Here is a 20,233-nt window from a genome sequence, read left to right as displayed (position 1 = left end):
TTATGTTCCTTTCATGAGTGGAGACTTCACTATTTATGTGGACTGCTTTGTACTTACTGTATTCACTTATTACTAGCACCCGTCTAGGAGTTATACATCTAATATTACAATACATTTTTAGGGTCTCACAAAGGTAAAGAGGTGTTGAGGGAGGGCAACATGTCACTTTACATTTTTTTAATAAACTAATTTTCATGGCATTGAAATAGCTTTATGATGGAATAGGACTGAATCCTATTCTGAATCCCTTCTGAAACACGGGAATCTACTAAGGAAAATCTTTTCAGAAGAGATCATTGAACACACTTGTACGGTCACTGAGGATTGAGGACTGCTTGGCAAGTCTTAAACAAACTTTTTAACTTTCAGGCGTCTTATGATAGAGAAGATTGCTGCTCATCTTGCTGACTTCACCCCTCGTCTTCAAAGCAATACAAGAGCACTCTACCAATACTGTCCTATCCCAGTTATCAACTATCCACAACTGGAAAATGAGCTGTTCTGTAATATTTATTACCTCAAGCATCTTTGTGATACACTCAGATTTCCAGACTGGCCCATTAAAGATCCAGTAAGTAAGAAGTATTTTAGGATTCATTTCAATCTTGATCTTTCAGAGTCCTAAAAGTGAGATTTGTAACAAAAATTAAGGAAATCAAATGCTAGGTTTGCTGCAAGTAACTCATTGATCCTGTCTTTCAGTTGATAAGCAAATATGTTAAATGCTATCTTGAAGCAGAATAGTCTTCATGCCATATAGCAACCACATGTTAAGTATATCCTCCTTGTGGTGACTAATAAAAAAGGCAAAATAAAGCATTCAAGAAACTTCAGATAGTATTTCAGGGAACCTCAAGTGATTGGGGGGGGGGGAGAAAATCATCACTTTTGGGTTTTTCTTTGTCCATGCTGGACAAGAAACTGAGCTAACTTGGTATCAGTACATTAGCTGAATTGGTGGGATCTTTTTGGTACAAGTCTATGGTCTAGCTTTGTCTGAGCAGCTTTACTTATTCATGCAGTTTTGTTGCAGTTTTTGTAGTATCGAGATGGGAACTGCGCATCATTTAAGTCTTCTAATGTGACTCTTAAATAGACATTTTAATCTTAAAGTGTTCTTATCTGGTAAAATATAGCACTGCAGTGAAGCAAAGTCTTAATCGCTTCCTAACTGGAGGGGGAACCATAATTACTAAAGGTAAAAGGATTAGGTCTTTGAACTTAGGGTGATAGGTGATAAAGATTCATTAATAAAGCAGCACTTTATTTTAGAAAAAAAGTGCACTGGTGTCAGCATAAATGAAACACTAATAAATTGTAATTATTTAGGTTAAACTGTTGAAAGATACGCTAGAAGCTTGGAAGAAGGAGGTAGAAAAGAAGCCACCTACCATGTCAATAGATGATGCTTATGAAGTCCTTAACCTTCCCAAAGGACAAGGCCAGTAAGTTGTTTTCAGTATTTGAAGTTGTATAACTACATTTACACAAACTCTGTACACTGAACAAACTGAAGTTTCCTATCTCAGAACCTACACCAGTTAGTGGTACCAGTTCACTTATGTCTAGCACTTACTTCTTTCACAGTGGAAGATTGCTTTATCTAAAAAGAAACAAAGCTTGAAAATCCAACTCCGGTGTTTGAGAGAATAATTGTAAAGTGTTCAGATGAACTGAACTGGGGGGAAAAAATGCTTTGAGCTCTGCTTCAAACCATTAACTAGGCTGTTCTACAGGACAAGCATTATACTCAGCCACAGTGAGCAAAGAATATGGCACAACTTGAATATGTTCAAAGTGGGACTTGGATTCTCTAATCATCCTTCTTCCCTGTGCCAAATATTGTCCTTTTTCTTGGTGATAATATCCTTAGGATTTTTTACCTCCTGTCTTGCCACTGGTTTCTGACTTTCAGGCCTCTAGAAGAGAACTGACAGCACTTTGTAGTTATCCTTCAGGAACAGTGCACTTAATACAAATTGTGAACTACTAACTTTTACCACTTATAGCTCATTTAGACTCTTCATTTAGAAGACTCAGGGACTTTGAGCACCTTTTGGTTAGCATATTCAGTACAAGAGGTACTAAAATACTTTCTAAAATTTCTTTCTGTTCTGTTACCACATGATTGCCCCCCTTCAGTGTCAGCTGATGAAGCTGAAGGATTTTCAAATTGAAATATAAGAGCTTTGTAGTTTTCACTTAATTGGAGTTCCTGTTAGTACTATTGTCAGAATCCAGGCTTGTTTTTCTGTTTGTTTGATGTTACTCAATGTAGTGGGACTTGTTTTCTTGTAGGCACGATGAAAGCAAGATCAGGAAAGCTTATTTCAGGCTGGCACAAAAATATCACCCAGACAAGAATCCAGAAGGCAGGGTATGTACAACACAAATTTATGGTATTAATGAAGTGGGGACAAATTCAGCTGTTATGTGTATTAAGAATTCTGAAATGCCCACTTAAATTTTCTTCCTCCCTTTTAAAAGCTATGCCCTAGATGAACACTAGAATATAGATTAATACTACAGATGAGTAATTTAACTGATGTCACTCAAGGAATATTGAGATTTTTACAGTAAACTGATATAATCAGCTCAGACCCACATCTCAGAAAGCATCTGGTTTAGAGAGTTACACACGACCTAATTAAGCTAATTGCTCCCTTTCAAAGACAGACTGCATCCTTTACCCATTCTTACAATCAATTAAACTGTACTTACCACTTTTGTCATAGTGGAATTGACTTGGATTTAGTCTCTTGCCTGTGGCTTTAGGAGACAAAAGAAAACTGATCTGTGAACCAGTGTTCTTAAGGTTATTTGGAGTATTTTCTGACGCATAATAATGCAACAAAGCTAGTGTTGTGGCTAATAACCTGGAACGCTTTGTTTTACCTGCCTCTAAAGCGATGCTGCAGACTTGTAGTGATTTAGAGGGTTCTTAGCAACTCTTAAGACTATTCATCTTTATTTGCAGGATATGTTTGAAAAAGTTAATAAAGCATATGAGTTTCTATGCACGAAGTCTGCCAAGGTGATAGATGGGCCAGATCCAGAAAACATAATTTTGATCTTGAAAACTCAAAGCATCCTCTTCAACAGGCATAAGGAAGGTAAGCATGTTGTCTCAGAAGAATGTTTTATGTTCACTTCTTTAGTGGCTGTTGTAGTCAGTTTTAATCTCCTCTGTTCTTGTCTGTGTTCCGTTGATACGGTTTCTGGCTTGCCACAGCATTATGTAGCTATGGTAAAGGGCTTCAAAATAGGACTTTTTCTTCCATAAAATAAATTCAGCTGCGGTAAAACTTAATTCAAAAAAGCATGAATAGCTTTTTGAAATTCTCTGCACCAATACTAATCAGGTTGAATCTTCCTCCATAGGAAGATTAGAGTTACAATTCTGTCTATGCAGGAAAGTCATTGCTTGTACTCAGTCACCCAGATGGCAGATTCTGGGTATAGATGAGCTTGTCTCATTTTTAGTAGCCACATGAGTGTAATCTTGTGGAAATTTGGACTAGTGTTGAAGTCCTCTGGTGAGTGTGTTGCAATGCTACCTCTTTCACAACCCAACTGGGAAAGAGGCATAGCTAGAGTACCCTAACCCTTGGCTCTAGCTACAGTCCCTGGCTGGCAGCTGCTGGAATGTCCCAAGTCTTGCAGAGTCAACAGTGTTTTGCTACATAAGTGTTACATTATAACGGTAAACTAAGAACTTCATATGCAGTGGTAGGTCTGTCAGTTGTGTGGAGGCAGTGACAACAATAGCGTAGACATATAGGTCAGCTCACAATCGGCTCCATACTGCAAGTTGAAATTGTTCTTTAGAACTGCTGAACCATAAAGAAATGAAAAATATAATTATTTAAAACATATGATTACTGTGTCAAACTGGAAAAGGTCCTTATAGGCTTATTGTTAGACAATCCTGGCCTAAGACAGACAAAGCTATGCTCGTGTTTCTCTGGAGACAGACAAGCATCATTTGGAAGCCTGTGAGCTTGGGGGCTTGCTGAGCTGGATCAGTCTTTTTAATCTTAAATGAGTTCTTTCCATGAAGCTCTTTCAGCTTCTAGCATGAACAGTCTTACATGACAAGGAGTCAGATTGTGTGGACTGCTCAGGCTTGCTCCAGTTTTCCCAGGTGTTAGCTTTCTTTGACTCCTAGTCCTTATATATCTGCTGTATCTTCCACTGATAATTATGTGGTGGTTTAAATTGCTTAGACTCTGCATATATGTAAACTTTGACTTTTTTTCTCTTTCAGAGTTGAAACCTTACAAGTATGCAGGCTATCCTATGCTGATAAAGACTATTACCATTGAAACATCAGATGACCTTTTGTTTTCCAAAGAATCTCCTCTGTTGCCTGCTGCTACAGAACTTGCTTTCCATACTGTCAATTGTTCAGCATTAAACGCAGAAGAACTGAGAAGAGAAAATGGAATTGAGGTAAATGGAAAGAAACTTACTGAAATGATTTTTTTTTTTTTTTTTTTTTTTAGTCTCACATTCCACAGCTAAAAATACTAGATCCTCAATGCACAGGACATGAGATGCAATTGAGAATCACTTTTGCTCTTGAGACACTTGTCCATTTGTACTGTCTCTTTTCTGGGTGCAGTAGGAGAAGCCTCTTGCAGAGTATACCCGTTTCTGGACCTAGGCTTTTCTGTTGAACTGTGTATAAGCAAAGTGTACATATGATGTTTCTCTGCTTCTTTGCAAAGCTCTGGGAGGTTCTGCATTCTGTATGTGAAAGAATAGATAAACATGAACAAGTCACTTGAGCAGAAGCGCTTTTCATTGCGCATATTAGCTTACATGTGAGAATGCTACCATCTCTAAAGCACCAAGTGCTAGTACCAGCACTTGCAGGGAATTTTGCCACTACAAACCCTTTGAGCAAGCAGCCAGATTTTGTCAAATGTTTCCCTTCAGCCATTAAAAATGGGTTTATGAGCTAATGTTTTATTTCTGCCAGCCTTTATCAGTTTTTGTTGTGACTGAACTTATGCATCATCCAATTCTCACAGGTATTGCAAGAAGCATTTAATCGTTGTGTAGCAGTCTTGACTCGTTCCAGTAAACCAGATGATATGTCTGTACAGGTAAGTTGCAGCAGCTTTAACTGATTGTGTCAGCTTCTCATAAGACTATATATATATATATATAAAAAATATGCTATACATACAATATGATAATAAAAATAAGTGTGTATATATAATATAAAATATTGATATGGTATTATATATATTAAAAAATAGGGTTGTAAACATGCATTTCCCCTCCACTTGGCACCACTAAAATATTGCTTTTTGTAGGTATGTGGATATATTAGTAAGTGTTACAGTGTAGCAGCTCAGTTTGAGGAATGCAGAGAGAAGATTACAGAAATGCCTAACATCATTAAGGACCTCTGTAGACTACTGTATTACGGCAAGGTAAGAGCTCCCTTCCTTTGCCTAAATGGGTATTTAACTGTTAAATGTTAAGGGGAATGTTCTGTTTTTAAGGGAGATAGGACAATTGCAGAGACTGATCAAGCCTTTCTGTAAGATCCCAACTAATCATTATGGGATACAGAACTCTCTACTGCCTTGTTCTCAATACTTGTATTTGAATCCATTTAGTGGACTTAAAATGCAATCACTATAAAGATTCAGCTACTCTTTTCTTTTAACTGACTTACTCTAGCCAATTGGTTTACTGTACTAAATCAGCAGATAAAAGTACTAGAGCTAGATCTTATGTAAGCAGATAGACTCTTGAATCAGCATAAACTCTGGGAACAGTATACAAGAAGTTTTGTTGCCATTTAGCTCTTTAGAATTACCTTATGTTATAGAAATGCTGAATTTTGTCTAAATTAAGCCAGATGGCTTTCTTTGGTCACAAGTACTAAGACACACTTTTTTTTTTCCTTCCTCAGAACATACCACGAGTAGCTGCTTTGGGAGTGGAGTGTGTTAGCTCCTTTGCCTTAGATTACTGGCTGCAAACACACTTGTTCCAAGCTGGAGTTCTCTGGTACTTACTGGGTTACCTCTTCAACTATGACTACACGCTAGAAGAGAGCGGTATTCAGAAAAGTGAAGATTCGAATCACCAGGTAACGTTAACAAGGTGTATGCTTTCAGACACCAACAATTGTTGCTTTCCGTCTCTTATTAACAAAATAAGTGTATTCAAATACTTGTTAGTCACTGAATTACATGAACAATAATGTTAACGGAGCAGTTTTGGAAGGGGATTTTTGTGTAGTGTGTAAATACTGTTGTTTGAGTTTGGAGGGTTTTTTTTAAAGAGTAGCTCATGTTTTGAGTTCAAATGTTAAAGCTGCAAAACCTGTAGTTTCTAATAGACTTCATGCAAAAGATTTTTATCTACAATGAACAGTAAAAAAAAAAAAAAAATTAAATTTATGCTATCAGAGCTCTTCAGGCTCAACTGAAGGGATTGTCTAGTGATACCATGAACTTATCTGAAATGTTTACTTCAGGACCGTATTGTCCCTTTGCCCCACAGCTGTGTAAGTGGCTTCACACCTCAGTTTCCTTAAATGGTGACCCTCTAGCTGAGGAAGAAATGCCATACTTACTGGATGAGATGAGCTTTGAACAGTATATTGTAGTTATTAACTCTTGTATCGCTGTCATAAAAGGCTTATTATGCTGATATTTGTGCTAGCAGGAACCGTTGTTTGGTCAGAAGCTGTTACACTAAGTAGCTTCTGTAGCTTTCAGCTCATCTTGGTGCCCCAGTTTTTCCTACTTATCAGTGCTCATGTCTAACTGCATTTATTAAGCCCACAACACAGTGATCATATTGTGCTGTTCTGCAGCACCTAGTGTTTTATTAGACATCAGTGCATAATTAGTGATGCGGATAAATAGAGAATACCAATTGTGTTCATTCTGGTGCAGAAGTGTTGGACAACTCTTTCTGGCTATTCTGCTATTTCTTCAGTAAGCTTTAGATTTTTTTATAACTATCTTTGTATTTTTCAGGAGGTAGCAAATAGCCTTGCTAAGCTCAGTCTCCTAGCCTTGAGTCGCCTTGGAGGGTATCTCTCTGAAGAACAAGCTACACCTGAAAACCCAACGATCAGGAAAAGCTTGGCTGGAATGTTGACACCCTATATTGCAAGGAAACTCGCTGTGGTCAGTCCTACTGAGGTAAGTGTCTGTTGGCCAAAACTTCCTCCAGTGATTTATGGAAGGAGTACCTGGTCACTTCTAAAACGCTGAACTCTTAGACCAACCCGATACAGAAAACAGCAGTGCAATTTTTCTTTGCAGTTGGAGTAACTGCAAGGAAAAGAAACTGTTTCAGCCTCAAACACTATGGACAGGAACAATACCCTATAGAATAAAATTTGCAAAACAAATATGGGAGCAAAGAAGTTGAGGTAACTGTTAAAGGCTTAAGGATGTAATAATAATGGAGAGCAAAGGCTAAACGACTCTCTTTAATGGTGCCAAGGAAGTCATCTACAAAGAGATGCTGCAGATAGTTGCTGCTCACTGTCAAAAACAGGAGAATCTAAAGTAAGTGTGGCTCAAAGCAGAATAAAGAAAAACTAAAACATGGTTGTATTGTACCAAATAACTTATACATACTGATCTTCCAGTATATGGAAAACTTAACACTTTAAACCTGCTTATGAAATTGGTCTGATTGTTGATGAGATTGGATTAACTTATATTATGAAGCACACTGATTACTGTGCATAATGATCCAGAACTAAGTTGTAAATGTGTTCATCATGTAAATTCCTTATTTTTTAGACTCTGAAGATGCTTAACAGTAACACAGAGAACCCTTACTTGATCTGGAACAACGGGACAAGAGCTGAATTACTTGAGTTTTTGGAATCTCAACAAGAAAGCATGACTAAGAGAGTAAGATACTCTTTACTTTAAATCCCATTGTTTTTTTTTAAACTATTTTGTGTTTTGGTACAGCTGCTTGTATTATGGTGGTATAGTTATTACAAGTATCCATTGTTGTCTACTCATAAGTCACTTTCTTCATTCATTAGTCTTTAAAAGAAAACAGAAAACCTAAGAGTTTGCTTGTTTATTTCTTGTAAGGTTTCAGTCTGTCTCGAGCTTCTGATTTTTGCTAAAGCTTTAAGTTTTTTCTATTCAAGTATTGTCTATTTCATTACTGGGTTATAGCTTTACACTTTCTACAAGATTATTTTCTGTCTGAGCTTGTGCTGCTCATCTCTGCCTAAAGGGTGATTGTGACAAGAGCTATGGATCTGACTTTGTCTTCAGTGACCACGCAAAGGAACTTATTGTGGGAGAGATTTTTGTTAGAGTCTACAATGAGGTCCCTACCTTCCAACTAGAGGTGAGATGTAGCTAAAACCTTCCTGTTGAAAGTAGTATTTGGAATGTTACTTCTTCCTCTTTATCTATCTGTTGGTGCAAACAGAATGGAGAAAATACAAAATCTTATGGAAACTTCCTTCAACGTGATCAGCTTATTATAGGATATTTCTCTATTGGAGCAGAATAAATTAAAAAGAACAATGAATTTGTCATAAGACATACTGCTTTGGATGGCTTAATGCATTTTCTCTGCAAGCTTGCACTGCAGACACTCAGGTTGATTCAGTAATTCCAGGAGGTAGTGATTGTGCTTAGTGGCTTTGCTGTCCATCTGTGTATATACAGACAAACATACACTTTAAGAATGCTGTTGAAGTAGTGGCAGCTTTCTAAGGGTATGTTTAGATGTAAATAGGGTTAATGTGCTCCAGGTATTATAGTAGAAAAGTGTTTCCTGTCTGGAAGAAAGGGATATGTGAAATGTCGGAAAAGTTATTTGGATACACTTTCTTCTAGTGTGAATACAGTTGCATCACACAGCTAAAAATGCTCTCATCTCTAATTTAAAGCTTCCTAAAGCATTTGCTGCAAGCCTCTTGGATTACATAGGCTCACAAGCTCAGTACCTTCATACGCTAATGGCAATAACACAGACTGGGAAAGTAGAGTCCAATCAACATGGAGATCGGTTACGGAGAGTTGAAATGGCCCTGGAGGCTCTAAGAAACGTGATAAAACACAACCCAGGTAGGCTTAAAAATGAACTTTCCTGATAGGCTTTCTTGTGGGCAACCTTAAAAAATGCAGATCTCTGTAGTCTCTGTCTTCCAGTGAGAAGGAAGCTTGGGTTTGCTGGCCAACAGACTTTAGCATTGCTGATAAGCCGTATAGACTTGTGTTTTTAGGTTTTTCCGCCCCCCCCCCCCCCCCCCCTTTTTTTTTCCTGGAGAACATTACAGTAGATGTATTAGTTTTGTGTGAAATCCAAGCTTTATCTAGTTTATTCTCTGAAACACTGGGGTTTACCTCTAATTCTAGCCTGCTGTTGCCAGGAAGACTTAAACCTCTTAGATGAAACTTTCTGTAAACCTTCAAAGAATTTTAGCTGATTTTTAAACTTCCGTGCATCAAACAAGTAAAAAAGAACCCCCTTGAGCTGAGTACTGCATACTAGTAAACACCTAAAAACATGTCAGGGCCTTACTAAAGCAGAAGAAGAAAATGCTCTTGAGAGTGTGTAGCTAATATCAGCGAAGATTTATGAGCAGATATCAATGTACAGACTGGAAAAGCCCGAAACACAGGTTTAGGACTTTTCCTACTGTATTATGTGTTAGTTGTAAAAGCAACTCATGTTACTGTCGTGGCTTCTAATAATAGCTGGTTAGGCTGTTCTCAGACTAGATTCTCTGTATTTGGCAATTATAACCCTGAAGGCAGCTGTTACTCCTGCAGATACCAACCCTATCTGAGCTGTGAGAGTCAGAAAGGGCAAGTGTGAAGACAAGAAGTGCTGATAAGCAATGATAAATAAAATAACTGAACTTGCTTAATTGTCTTGTAAGAATGCGAGTAAGTAGGCCCTTACTCACAGAGCAGCCCTGAGAAGGACTTGGGGGTGATGGTTGATGAGAAGCTCACCATGAGCCGGCAATGTGCGCTTGCAGCCCAGAGGCCAACCGTATCCTGGGCTGCATCAAAAGCAGGGTGGCCAGCAGGTCGAGGGAGGTGATACTGCCCCTTTACTCTACTCTTGTGAGACCCCACCTGGAGTACTGCGTTCAGCTCTGGAGCCCCCAACGTAAGAAGGACGTGGAGCTGTTGGAGCGAGTCCAGAGGAGGGCCATGAAGATGATGAGAGGGCTGGAGCACCTCTCCTATGAAGACACGCTGAGAGAGTTGGGGCTGTTCAGCCTGGAGAAATCTCCAGGGAGACCTTACAGCAGCCTTCCTATACCTGAAGGGGGCCTACAGGAAAGCTGGAGAGGGGGTTTTTACAAGGGCATGGAGTGATAGGAAAAGGGGGAACAGTTTTAAGCTGAAAGAGGGTAGATTTAGAGTAGATATTAGGAAGAAATTCTTTACCGTGAGGATGATGAGACACTGGCACAGGTTGCCCAGAGAAGCTGTGGCTGCCCCCTCCCTGACAGTGTTTAAGGCCAGACTGGATGGGGCTTTGAGCAACCTGGTCTAGTGGAAGGTGTCCCTGCCTGTGGCAGGGGTGTTGGAACTAGGTGATCTTTAAGGTTCCTTCCAACCCAAACCATTCTATGATTCTATGATAGGTAGTCCAAGAACTAGCTCAGTTACCTGCCTTAGAGGGAGGAAGTACCCTCTCCTTTCAAAGTATTGTTGACTTGAGATGTTGGAAGCTAAATTAATAGACAGGACTTCGTAATTTTTTAATTCTCTAGCAGGTGCTGTCCTGTAGGAGCTGTTATAACTACTACGGCAGACTATATACAGACACATCGCCTTTAACACCTCTCTGTTTAGTCAGTTGTGGGCTTGGGATGGCCTTCAGTGAATGCTTTGGCTAACATGAAGAGACTAACTTATTTGATCTCTTGCAGGTTCTGAGTGTGAATGCATAGGTCACTTTAAGTTGATATTCTCCCTTCTGCGTGTTCATGGAGCTGGCCAGGTGCAGCAGTTGGCTCTGGAGGTAAAAAAACCAAACCAAACAGAAAAAAAAAAAAAACACAAAAAAAAACACAAAAAAACAAAACCCCCCAAAACCCCAAACCCCCCTGTCTGGATGCTCTACATAATCATTATAAACAAACCTGATTGTCTAACTGTTAGAGTTACACCTAAAAAGTATGAAAATTGGGGTTCCAAGGTGTCAGTTCTTCCTTGGAGGAACAAGTGATAGCTCCTTGCCTGTGTCTTTGCTCCCTTCTTCCCTGAGGTGACAAGACAATTTGGTGGCAGGAATAAACATTGTAAATATTAGCTATATTGGCCAGTGAGGTGACTGACTTCATCATACACTGTGTTTTCTGGACAGTGTCTTCACAGCTGGAATATAATCGAGTGTTGTTTCTGATCTCTTACAGGTAGTGAACATAGTAACAAGTAACCAAGAATGTGTTAACAACATTGCTGAGGCAATGGTTCTTGCTAACTTACTGGCACTCCTGCATTCCTTACCTTCAAGTATGTACCATATAATTCTTAGTCTTGCAAGGCAAAAGGTTTCCAACTCAGAAATTAATTAGAATGCAGCTGGCTGAGCTTACTACAGAGTTTTTGGTTAAAACAGCATTTCAGTGGGGATGATTAAAAAAATGTTCTAAGTAACCTGTTTGTCATCTTAAATGTGTGAGCTGAAACACGAATTGCAGGTATTCAAATTGTGTAGTATTTCATTGACTAATTCTTTTAGGGAATTTAGGTAGTAAACATCTAATTAAGAAGTTATGCCGTATTAGAATGTGTGATTGATTTGACATTCCTTAACTATATGAATTTAGCCAGAAATCCTTAAGCTTGCATTTGTCATAAGCTTTATTGCAGTTTTGATAAAGCTTTCTGGTGAGATCAGTTTAGTTCATCCTTGATTAGTTAGTCCATATGGCACAAAGTTCTTAATACTTCTTATTTTGACAGGTCGACAGCTCGTCCTTGAAACTTTGTATGCTTTGACATCTAGCACAAAAATAATTAAAGAGGCCATGGCAAAAGGTACAGTACTACATGGAAAGCAAATGTTTCTGCAACGCTGGACTTGAAGTAAATACAGTGGCCAAATCTTACTCTTCCCTTTAGAACAGTCAGTGTGGAATTGGTGAATTTGTACTACTTGTGACCAGAAAAAAATTTGAATGTTTTCCTGTCTCTTTGTACAGGTGCTTTAATCTACTTACTAGACATGTTTTGCAACTCAACTCATCCGCAGGTCCGAGCCCAAACAGCAGAGCTCTTTGCCAAGATGATTGCAGATAAGTTGGTGGGTCCAAAGGTAAGAATCTTAACAGCTCTTGTTGGAACTCTTACCTTGGTATTACCAGCCTCTCTCTAAAGATGGAACAAAAAAAAACCTCTTCTGTGACTGAAACATTCATGTGAGGAGTAATCTGGCTTTTTCAAAATAGTTAACTCTTAATCTGTGAGCAGACTTCTAGAGGCAGTTGTATTTATTGTAACTACTATAAGCAGTTTTGTTTCCATTTGTGATGACTTTAACATTAGATACCTAGATTTCAGACCTGTCATTGGCTATTGCTATTTCAAATGATAGCAGTATTTTTTTTTGTGGTGTTGTGTTCTAGCAGTTGCCATTACAGGACTGCAAATAATTGGACTTCCTGGAGTTCTCTATTTTTCTGTCAGTTTGACTTACGGTATACTAAATGTCAATTCGTTCATCCTTTCTAGGTTAGAATTACACTAATGAAATTTTTACCTGGAGTCTTCATGGATGCCATGAGGGACAACCCTGAAGCTGCTGTTCATATCTTTGAGGGAACCCATGAAAATCCTGAGTTAATTTGGAATGACAACTCCAGGGAAAGAGTATCAACAACAGTTCGAGAAATGATGCTTGAGTATGTGGAGACCTACTGAATAAGTATTTCCTTAACTGAGACACTCTCTTACTGGCAGTAAACCAGAGATGCTATAGAAGAAGTGTCACAGAGCTGTGCCTGTAAAAAGCAGAATCCCTTGCAAGCCAGACTGCAGTGAAAAACTTGTTCACTGTCTGTATATTGTACCTGTAACTCAGTGACACAAGTGTAGTTTGTGCACAATCCAGGTATTTGCTCACTGCTATAAGATTTGGGAGGGGGTTACAATGAGGAAAAAATGGGGTTTAGAAACTGGAAATACTTCACAATGATGGAGGGAGACTGAGGTGTCAAGTAGGGAAGATGACTGCTTCTTTTACTGCTCCTTAAAACTTGCTTTCTTTTTAAAGGCACTTTAAACTTCAGCGGGACAACCCTGACACTAACTGGAAGGTAAAAGTATACTATTTCTGCTTGGGATGTGTCCAGGGAGACTATAAGCCAGCTGATAATACATGCATGTATGTAACTCTGACAGGCTTTCCTCTTGAAGTACCAACAGGAACTCGCTGCTGTGCTAACATAGCTGTTCTAATGTTGAATTGATGCTTTCATTACTTCTTGTACCTTGCAATCAGTCACTTTATTGGCAGTGGTTTTGCCACTTATACTCTGAATTTTCTGATAGTTCAGGTCATTCTAAAACTTATCAAAAGTCAGCAACAAAGGAGAATAACAGTTTGCTGGAAAATGTCCTGTCACTTATTACATAGCTGTACTAAACTTGCTCTCGGTGAATGTTCAGGAAGGTTAGTAAGCCACCGAGTCGCGGAAGTGATTGTCCTGAGCCATTCCATCGCATCAGGTCAATCAGTGAGATATCTCAGGCTGTTGTATTTCCCAGTATCTGTGAAAGGCCAGGCATGACTTCCTCCCAGTAGTGGTCTAGTTCAACACTCAACCAACTTCTAAACACATGCAGGATGGCTATTTTGATGCAGGTGGAAACTGGAAACTTCCCTAGGTTAATGGTGAGAAACCTTCCCCTGAACTGTGCAAGAAAGAAAGGGAAGGGCTGTTTTATCAGCCTTGTTGCTGGTACTTCTCTTGAACTTGTGTTTACCACTAGTATAGTTGTAGACTCAGTTACTTGTGTTCTTTGAAAGAAAAGTCCACTGTAGTAGTACTGCCTACACTGTTCTTTCTACTCTCCCTTCTTACCTCACGTTTCTTCAAGATGAAGTGTTTGTTGATCTTGCACAGCTCTGTTTTGGAGAACACAGTTAGTTCAGTGACCCTTACAACTTAGTCATGATGTTAGAGAAACAGTTGCAGCTTTCTAATACCCTTGCCAATAACTCTTTCTAATTTACAATTCAACAGCTGCCTGAAGACTTTGCTGTGGTGTATGGTGAGGCAGAAGGTGAACTTTCAGTGGGGGGAGTCTTCCTAAGGATTTTTATTGCCCAGCCGGCCTGGGTTTTACGGAAACCAAGAGAATTTCTCATTGCACTGTTGGAAAAGTTTACTGAACTACTGGAGAAAAATAACCCCCATGTAAGATGATCTTTCTGATTCTGCTTTTTGAGTTCATATAGCAGTCTTAAGCTACTGGTCTCTTAGTATCTGATTAACTTTGATTCTCACATTTTCTTCCCAACATGAATGATTTTTTTTTCTCTTTCTGACTCTCTGTAAAAGCATGTAGGGATGTTTAGGCAACTTCTGAACATGAGTCAGTGCTTTTAAAGTCCCTGAAGCCACAGAACTAGCTTCAGTAAGTCTTAAAGGCATATTTTTGTGGTAGAGGTGAGGCTTAAGAAATGAAGTGTCTTTAATTATTCTATGACTGACCAACCTAAGAAAGTGGCACTTGTTCTACACTGCCTAAAAATTTTCAGCTCTTGACACTTCAAATGTCCTTCTGCAACACTAACTTCCCACTCTGGTGTAAATTACGTGACCTATACAAGGTTGCCACCTAACAATTAGTGTAACGCAGTAGAACTAATGCGTTACAGTTTGAATGAGAGCAGTGTTCAAGTCAGTAACTTAATGATATTACTAAAAACTGGATTTTAAACAGTATTCAGCCAGATTCTGGGTTCGACTTGCAGGGAGAGAACTAACTGCGCATTGAATAAAACAGCCATCTTTGTAATGTAGCTGTGACAGGAGTTTGTATGGGCACGCAGAACACAGCAAGTGTGGCGACTGCTGCTGCACAGACTGCGCACCCCGTTAAGGCATTCCGGTGGTCAGCCTGAACATCCGTGCTATCCTGCTTCCGCCGAGCAAGTTAGCACGCGTGCTGCTGTGCATGCAGAGGCTGCACCCGGACACTGGCTTCTCGGGGTACTGGAAATAGTGCTGAGAAATTTCTGTGTGATCTGTGTTCATGAAAATAGTGAATGTCTGCCACTATTCTAAACCTCTTGTTAAAACAATTCCAAAGCAAAGTGACATGATAAAAAACATTAGGGAAAATTCTATAATGCAGAGCAAGTGAGAAATGTTGTCATTATTATGGTGATACATTAGGCTTTACTGAGTTATATTTTCTGTTGATTTTTGGTTTCTCTGCAGGGGGAAACTTTAGAAACCATTACCACAGCAACTGTGTGCCTGTTCAGTGCCCAGCCTCAGCTAGCTGATCAAGTTCCTCCGCTTGGTCATCTTCACAAGATAATCCAAGCTATGAATCACAAGAACAACGCCATTCCTAAAAGTGCCATTCGTGTCATGCACATCTTGTCTGACAATGAGGTACAATGAATCATTTAAATGCTCAAGGGGAGAAAAAAGCATAACTGGAGTTATTTGTATTGTTCAGTAGTATTCCTAGAAGGGCATTATTCTGACTAGAAATACTGTGCACCAGATGAGCAGGGACTTGTGGCTAATTAACGGGGAATTGATAGATTAAAGACACTGAGAAATTTATGGTCTTGGCTGACTGATGCTTATAGCAGATATAAGCTTAGCATAAAATAAAGTACTCAGGATGTTTCTGTCTCTCTATAGCTTTGTGTTCGAGCAATGGCATCACTAGAGACCATTAGCCCCCTCATGAATGGAATGAAAAAGAGATCGGATGTAATTGGTGTAGCCTGTGAAGCACTTAATCGAATGTTTCAGAAGGAACAAAATGACTTAGTAGCCCAAGTAAGTAGTACATTCTCAGACTATAAAAATGTGGTCTTTTTCTATCTGACTACCTAATCTGGTCATAAGAATCATAGAATGGTTTGGGTTGGAAGGGACCTTAAGGATCATCTAGTTCCAGCCCCCCTGCCACACGCAGGGACACCTTTCCACTAGACCAGGTTGCTCAAAGCCTCATCCAACCTGGCCTTGAACACTGCCAGGGAGGGGGCATCCACAGCTTCTCTGGGCAAAACCTGTTCCAGTGTCTCACCACCCTCACAGTAAAGAATTTCTTTCTAATACCTAAACTAAATCTACCCCAAAATCTACCCTCTAAACAGAGGTTCTGTTCAACTTCAGTGTCCAGGAGGCTTCCTGGAAGCCATCTAACTAATGTGCTTTTCATCTTGGGGAAGTCAGAAGAATGCAGACCTGTTCAAGGATGTTACGCGAGCAGTGACGCTTACTGCATAGGATAGTGTTGGCTTGTGTCAGCTGAGAAAGCATAATGTAGGAATGCCAGCTAATTCAACTGAGTTTACACCTAGTTTGCACCTAGACAGAGCAGAACTTTGCTTTCTCTTGTATGTATTTATACAGCTCAGAAAAATTGACTAGCTAAACATGCTTGGTAATAACTGTTGGCACTTTTGATCCACACTAATGCCTGTAATGTAAAACATCTCTACAGAACTTTCTAGTCCCTGTTAAGACAACTCTTTGGGGTATGTTTGCAGGCTTTGAAAGCAGATTTGGTCCCTTACCTTCTTAAGCTGCTTGAAGGTATTGGTCTTGAGAACCTGGAAAGCCCATCTGCAACAAAAGCTCAGATTGTTAAAACTCTGAAATCCATGTCTCGCAGCCTGCAGTATGGAGAACAGGTAAGTACTGATAAGTCCTTAACTGGGCTTTCTAAAACCATTATGGGTTGGAACGTCTCCATGTCTGTCTTGTGGAGTAGTCATTGGATCAATGCACATGAAGAGCAGCAGTAAAAAAGACAAATCCCAAGTGCAGAAATGTTCTGTAAGCTCGTAGGCTTCTACTGACAACTCTTCAGAACTTCAGTTAGAAATGTGAATTGCTTTTTTGTTTCCTGGATAAATACTGTTGTAGACAACTGCAGCAGCGTTACGGATGTATATTCAAGTTGGCAAAATTTGTCCCAGTAACTGTGCTAGTTCTCGGTGCCTTTCTCTTACCCTTGTGCTGAAAGCTTTCTCAAAGGGAGGGAAGCTGGGGATAGGTCTTTCCTCCAAGTTGGCCCTAACTTGCTATAGTACAGAAGTCCTGTTCTACATCAGCTCTAGATGCGTGGGGAGTGGCTGCTTGCGGGGTTGCTTTTCCTTGTCGCCTACCTATGAATGAGGGAGAAAGTAAAGCTGCTAAATGACTTTTCTTTGTGAGCCTTCTGCATTGTGTGTTCAGCTGCACAATTCAAAGGGAAAAGCAGGTTGCTACAGTCTCCTTGGAAATGTGTGATTCCGTATCGCAGCCTAAACTACTGCCATGCTATTTGGTAATCCCTCTGGAATGGTTTGGTTCTAGAAAATGGGTTTGTTCCCCTAGAACATCTACAAATGTCGCTTGCTCATTGTGTTAATCTCTTCAAATACTGTAGGTAAATGAAATTCTGTCTCGTTCTTCTGTGTGGAGTGCCTTCAAGGATCAGAAACATGACTTGTTCATTTCTGAGACACAAACAGCAGGATACCTCACAGGTTAGCAACCCTTTCCTATTTATGTCCTGAATCGCACTGAACTGTTGCTTAATTGTCAGACTTGACTCTGGAGACAGTGTTTATCCTCAGGATCTAGTGCCATCATGTGGCCTGATCATTCAATGCTGTAAAAATACAGTAAGTTTTTAAAAGGCTTATCAAAAGCCAAACTTTTTTGTGATTGAGAATGTATTTCTCTGGATAGTCTTTCCTGTACCTACTTGCAAAATACCAGAGCAATGCAATGTGGACACTAGCAAGTCTTCAAGTACCCTGTAGTGATAAAGCAGAGATGTAATCAGAACTAATGACAGACAGTAACTTTGCATGCTTTCTCAGAATCAGTCTACTTTAGTTCTAGAAAAAAATTGTTTTCCAAGGTTGAGGTGAGGAGTAAACTTTCTTCAGAATCACTTAGACTTTGTATTAATTGTGCCATGTGAATTATGCTGCTTTACGGTTAGGCAGGTAGTTGTAGTATGGGACAGTTTGAATGTTAACGGCTGGGAGCGCGAGGCCACATTCCAGTCAGACTCGGTGCAGCAGCAGGGCCCTGCTGTGGTGGGAATGGCCTGGTGCCTGTACTTGGAGCTTGCGGCATATATATACACGCATCTGTGGTGCACCCTGGGTGAGTCTCCTGCTGGTGCCACCACGACTGAAATGCTCCCATGGGCAGTGTAGAAGAGCATTCTAGTTGTGCATGCTGTGCACACGCAAAGGAGAGCAACTGATGTGAACTTCCTTGCTGGTAATGGCACGGCATGGACGTAATCCTAGAGCAGTTACGGCACAGCAAATCAAATTCTGGTTCTTCCTCCACTTGTGTGCAGCACTTGATAGGCACATCTTTAATGACTACATTCTGCTGTATCACAGTCCAAAACTTTGGTATCAAGATTACTTGCTATAGCTGAAAATACTTTATGTAACGACATTGTAGCAAACTTTGTCTAAAGCAACACATGACGCAAACTTCTAAGACCAAATGATTGTTCAGCTGATGGCTATTGAGGAGTCAGAAGTTTAGCCTCCTGGGTAAGGTTTTGAAGTCCTTTGTGACAAGTCAATATGAACACTTCGTGTGCATGAAACTGTCTCATCTAACCCAATACAGGAATCTTGGTAAAGCTTTTGAGTGTAACTGAATTCATGTGGTATAAATCAGGTGGCCACACAGACAGGAAAGTTTTTCTTGCAAGATACTAGCAGGTGTTTTGAGAAAAGGAAGCAAGAGCTTTTAAAGTCTGGAATTGGACATTTTAGAAGCAGATGCTTAATATTTTGAGAGTAGGTATATTGCAACACCTGATCCCTTTTTCCACACGGGAAAGACTTGATGCCTTAGCTCTGAAACAGTTTTCTGTTAATTGCACCATTTAATGCCACTTTGACAAAGAACACTTGAACACTTGATTCAGTTGGTGCTGAATTTCCTTGATACTTCATAAATACTGTAAATAAGAAATATGAAGTAAATGCTGGCTGATTACTGGCTAAGAACTGAGACTATACCAGACACTGTGAGGCTTGAGACTGGGGGCAATGTAGCTATCCAATTGCCTTAAGACCTGGGCTGCATTTAAATTGCCTTAATGTTTAAGTGCTTGCAAATGTAGAATGAAGATGCTGTACAAATGCAAAGTATAGATGGAAACCAAACTACAAGCTTTGTTTTTAACCCAGCTTATCTTGTATTCTGCTTTATCTCTTGCTTCGAATTGCTTTGCTGTTTGCACTTCCCTTGAAACTTCCCTTGCTTATTTCTCTTCCCTCAGGTGTCTCTTCTCCTTCCCTTCTAACTGGCAGCAGTCCCCTTCACCTGAGAAGTGGGCTTTAGATCTGCTCTGCCAGGCAGCTTGCTAACTTCTGTGTAGCTCTCTAAAGCAGGTAGATACCATCTTGCAAAATGCACGCTGCACTTGCTGCATTCCAAGTAACAGATGCATGTCATAGAAACGTAACAAATGTGTGGTCCCAAACTGCAAAACACCGATAAACTTGCCTTCTTCAAGCACACAGGAGCAGAAAACTAACAACTGTAGTGGCTGATACTTGCTGGTACTACAGATGAACTAAACTTCTGAAGTATGTTAGGAATCCTCCATAATGGAAAAGTTTGAGGGACAAGAGAACTGGTGGGATTTTTGCACTCGGACATGTAAAAGTGGGTCTGGCTCTTGGCAGGTGGCACCGATGGGCTGGCAAAGAGAAGTCCCCTTCTGAAGCCAGGCAGCTGTTTTTTACCAGAGGCACTGCGTGCTTTGCTCTCCTGCTTGCAGTGGTAGTGTAGGACTGTTTGCAAGGAGACAAACCATGCTCTGATGTTCTGGCTCCAGGCTGTAGTGTGAGAAGGAAGGGTGGGGCATGAAGGGATAGTAAATTTAGGAGAACTTAGTGAGGATGACTTAAGGGGGGGAGAGTAGAGGACCCAGCAGAACTTACTTACCATGTTGAAGATGAGCAGCGTAGGCTGAAAGTGTAATACCCAGTTGATCACTGTATTGAGGCA

The 20,233-nt window shown here is 40.0% G+C and overlaps 1 protein-coding gene across 4 annotated transcripts in view; it reads left to right on the top strand.

Moving 5' to 3' along the window:
• Positions 1-20,233, top strand: part of DNAJC13 (DnaJ heat shock protein family (Hsp40) member C13) — a 59,549-nt gene that overhangs the window by 37,657 nt on the left and 1,659 nt on the right. For all 4 annotated transcript variants that reach the window (XM_068405521.1, XM_068405520.1, XM_068405518.1 and 1 more), the window contains 23 exons: positions 370-571; positions 1,330-1,445; positions 2,299-2,377; positions 2,978-3,113; positions 4,268-4,452; positions 5,037-5,111; positions 5,325-5,444; positions 5,933-6,112; positions 7,011-7,178; positions 7,791-7,904; positions 8,245-8,361; positions 8,912-9,089; positions 10,916-11,007; positions 11,402-11,501; positions 11,955-12,029; positions 12,194-12,306; positions 12,723-12,892; positions 13,264-13,306; positions 14,237-14,410; positions 15,440-15,619; positions 15,878-16,018; positions 16,738-16,881; positions 17,622-17,721. In XM_068405521.1, the coding sequence (XP_068261622.1) occupies positions 370-571; positions 1,330-1,445; positions 2,299-2,377; positions 2,978-3,113; positions 4,268-4,452; positions 5,037-5,111; positions 5,325-5,444; positions 5,933-6,112; positions 7,011-7,178; positions 7,791-7,904; positions 8,245-8,361; positions 8,912-9,089; positions 10,916-11,007; positions 11,402-11,501; positions 11,955-12,029; positions 12,194-12,306; positions 12,723-12,892; positions 13,264-13,306; positions 14,237-14,410; positions 15,440-15,619; positions 15,878-16,018; positions 16,738-16,881; positions 17,622-17,721 (3,002 nt within the window). The remainder of the gene's footprint in view (positions 1-369; positions 572-1,329; positions 1,446-2,298; positions 2,378-2,977; positions 3,114-4,267; positions 4,453-5,036; positions 5,112-5,324; positions 5,445-5,932; positions 6,113-7,010; positions 7,179-7,790; positions 7,905-8,244; positions 8,362-8,911; positions 9,090-10,915; positions 11,008-11,401; positions 11,502-11,954; positions 12,030-12,193; positions 12,307-12,722; positions 12,893-13,263; positions 13,307-14,236; positions 14,411-15,439; positions 15,620-15,877; positions 16,019-16,737; positions 16,882-17,621; positions 17,722-20,233) is intronic.

Source organism: Nyctibius grandis, chromosome 7 (genome assembly GCF_013368605.1).
Source record: "Nyctibius grandis isolate bNycGra1 chromosome 7, bNycGra1.pri, whole genome shotgun sequence".
NCBI classification, from domain to species: Eukaryota; Metazoa; Chordata; class Aves; order Nyctibiiformes; family Nyctibiidae; genus Nyctibius; species Nyctibius grandis.
The sequence above is the reverse complement of the archived record's forward strand: the minus strand, read 5'-3'. Positions and strand labels throughout refer to the sequence as shown.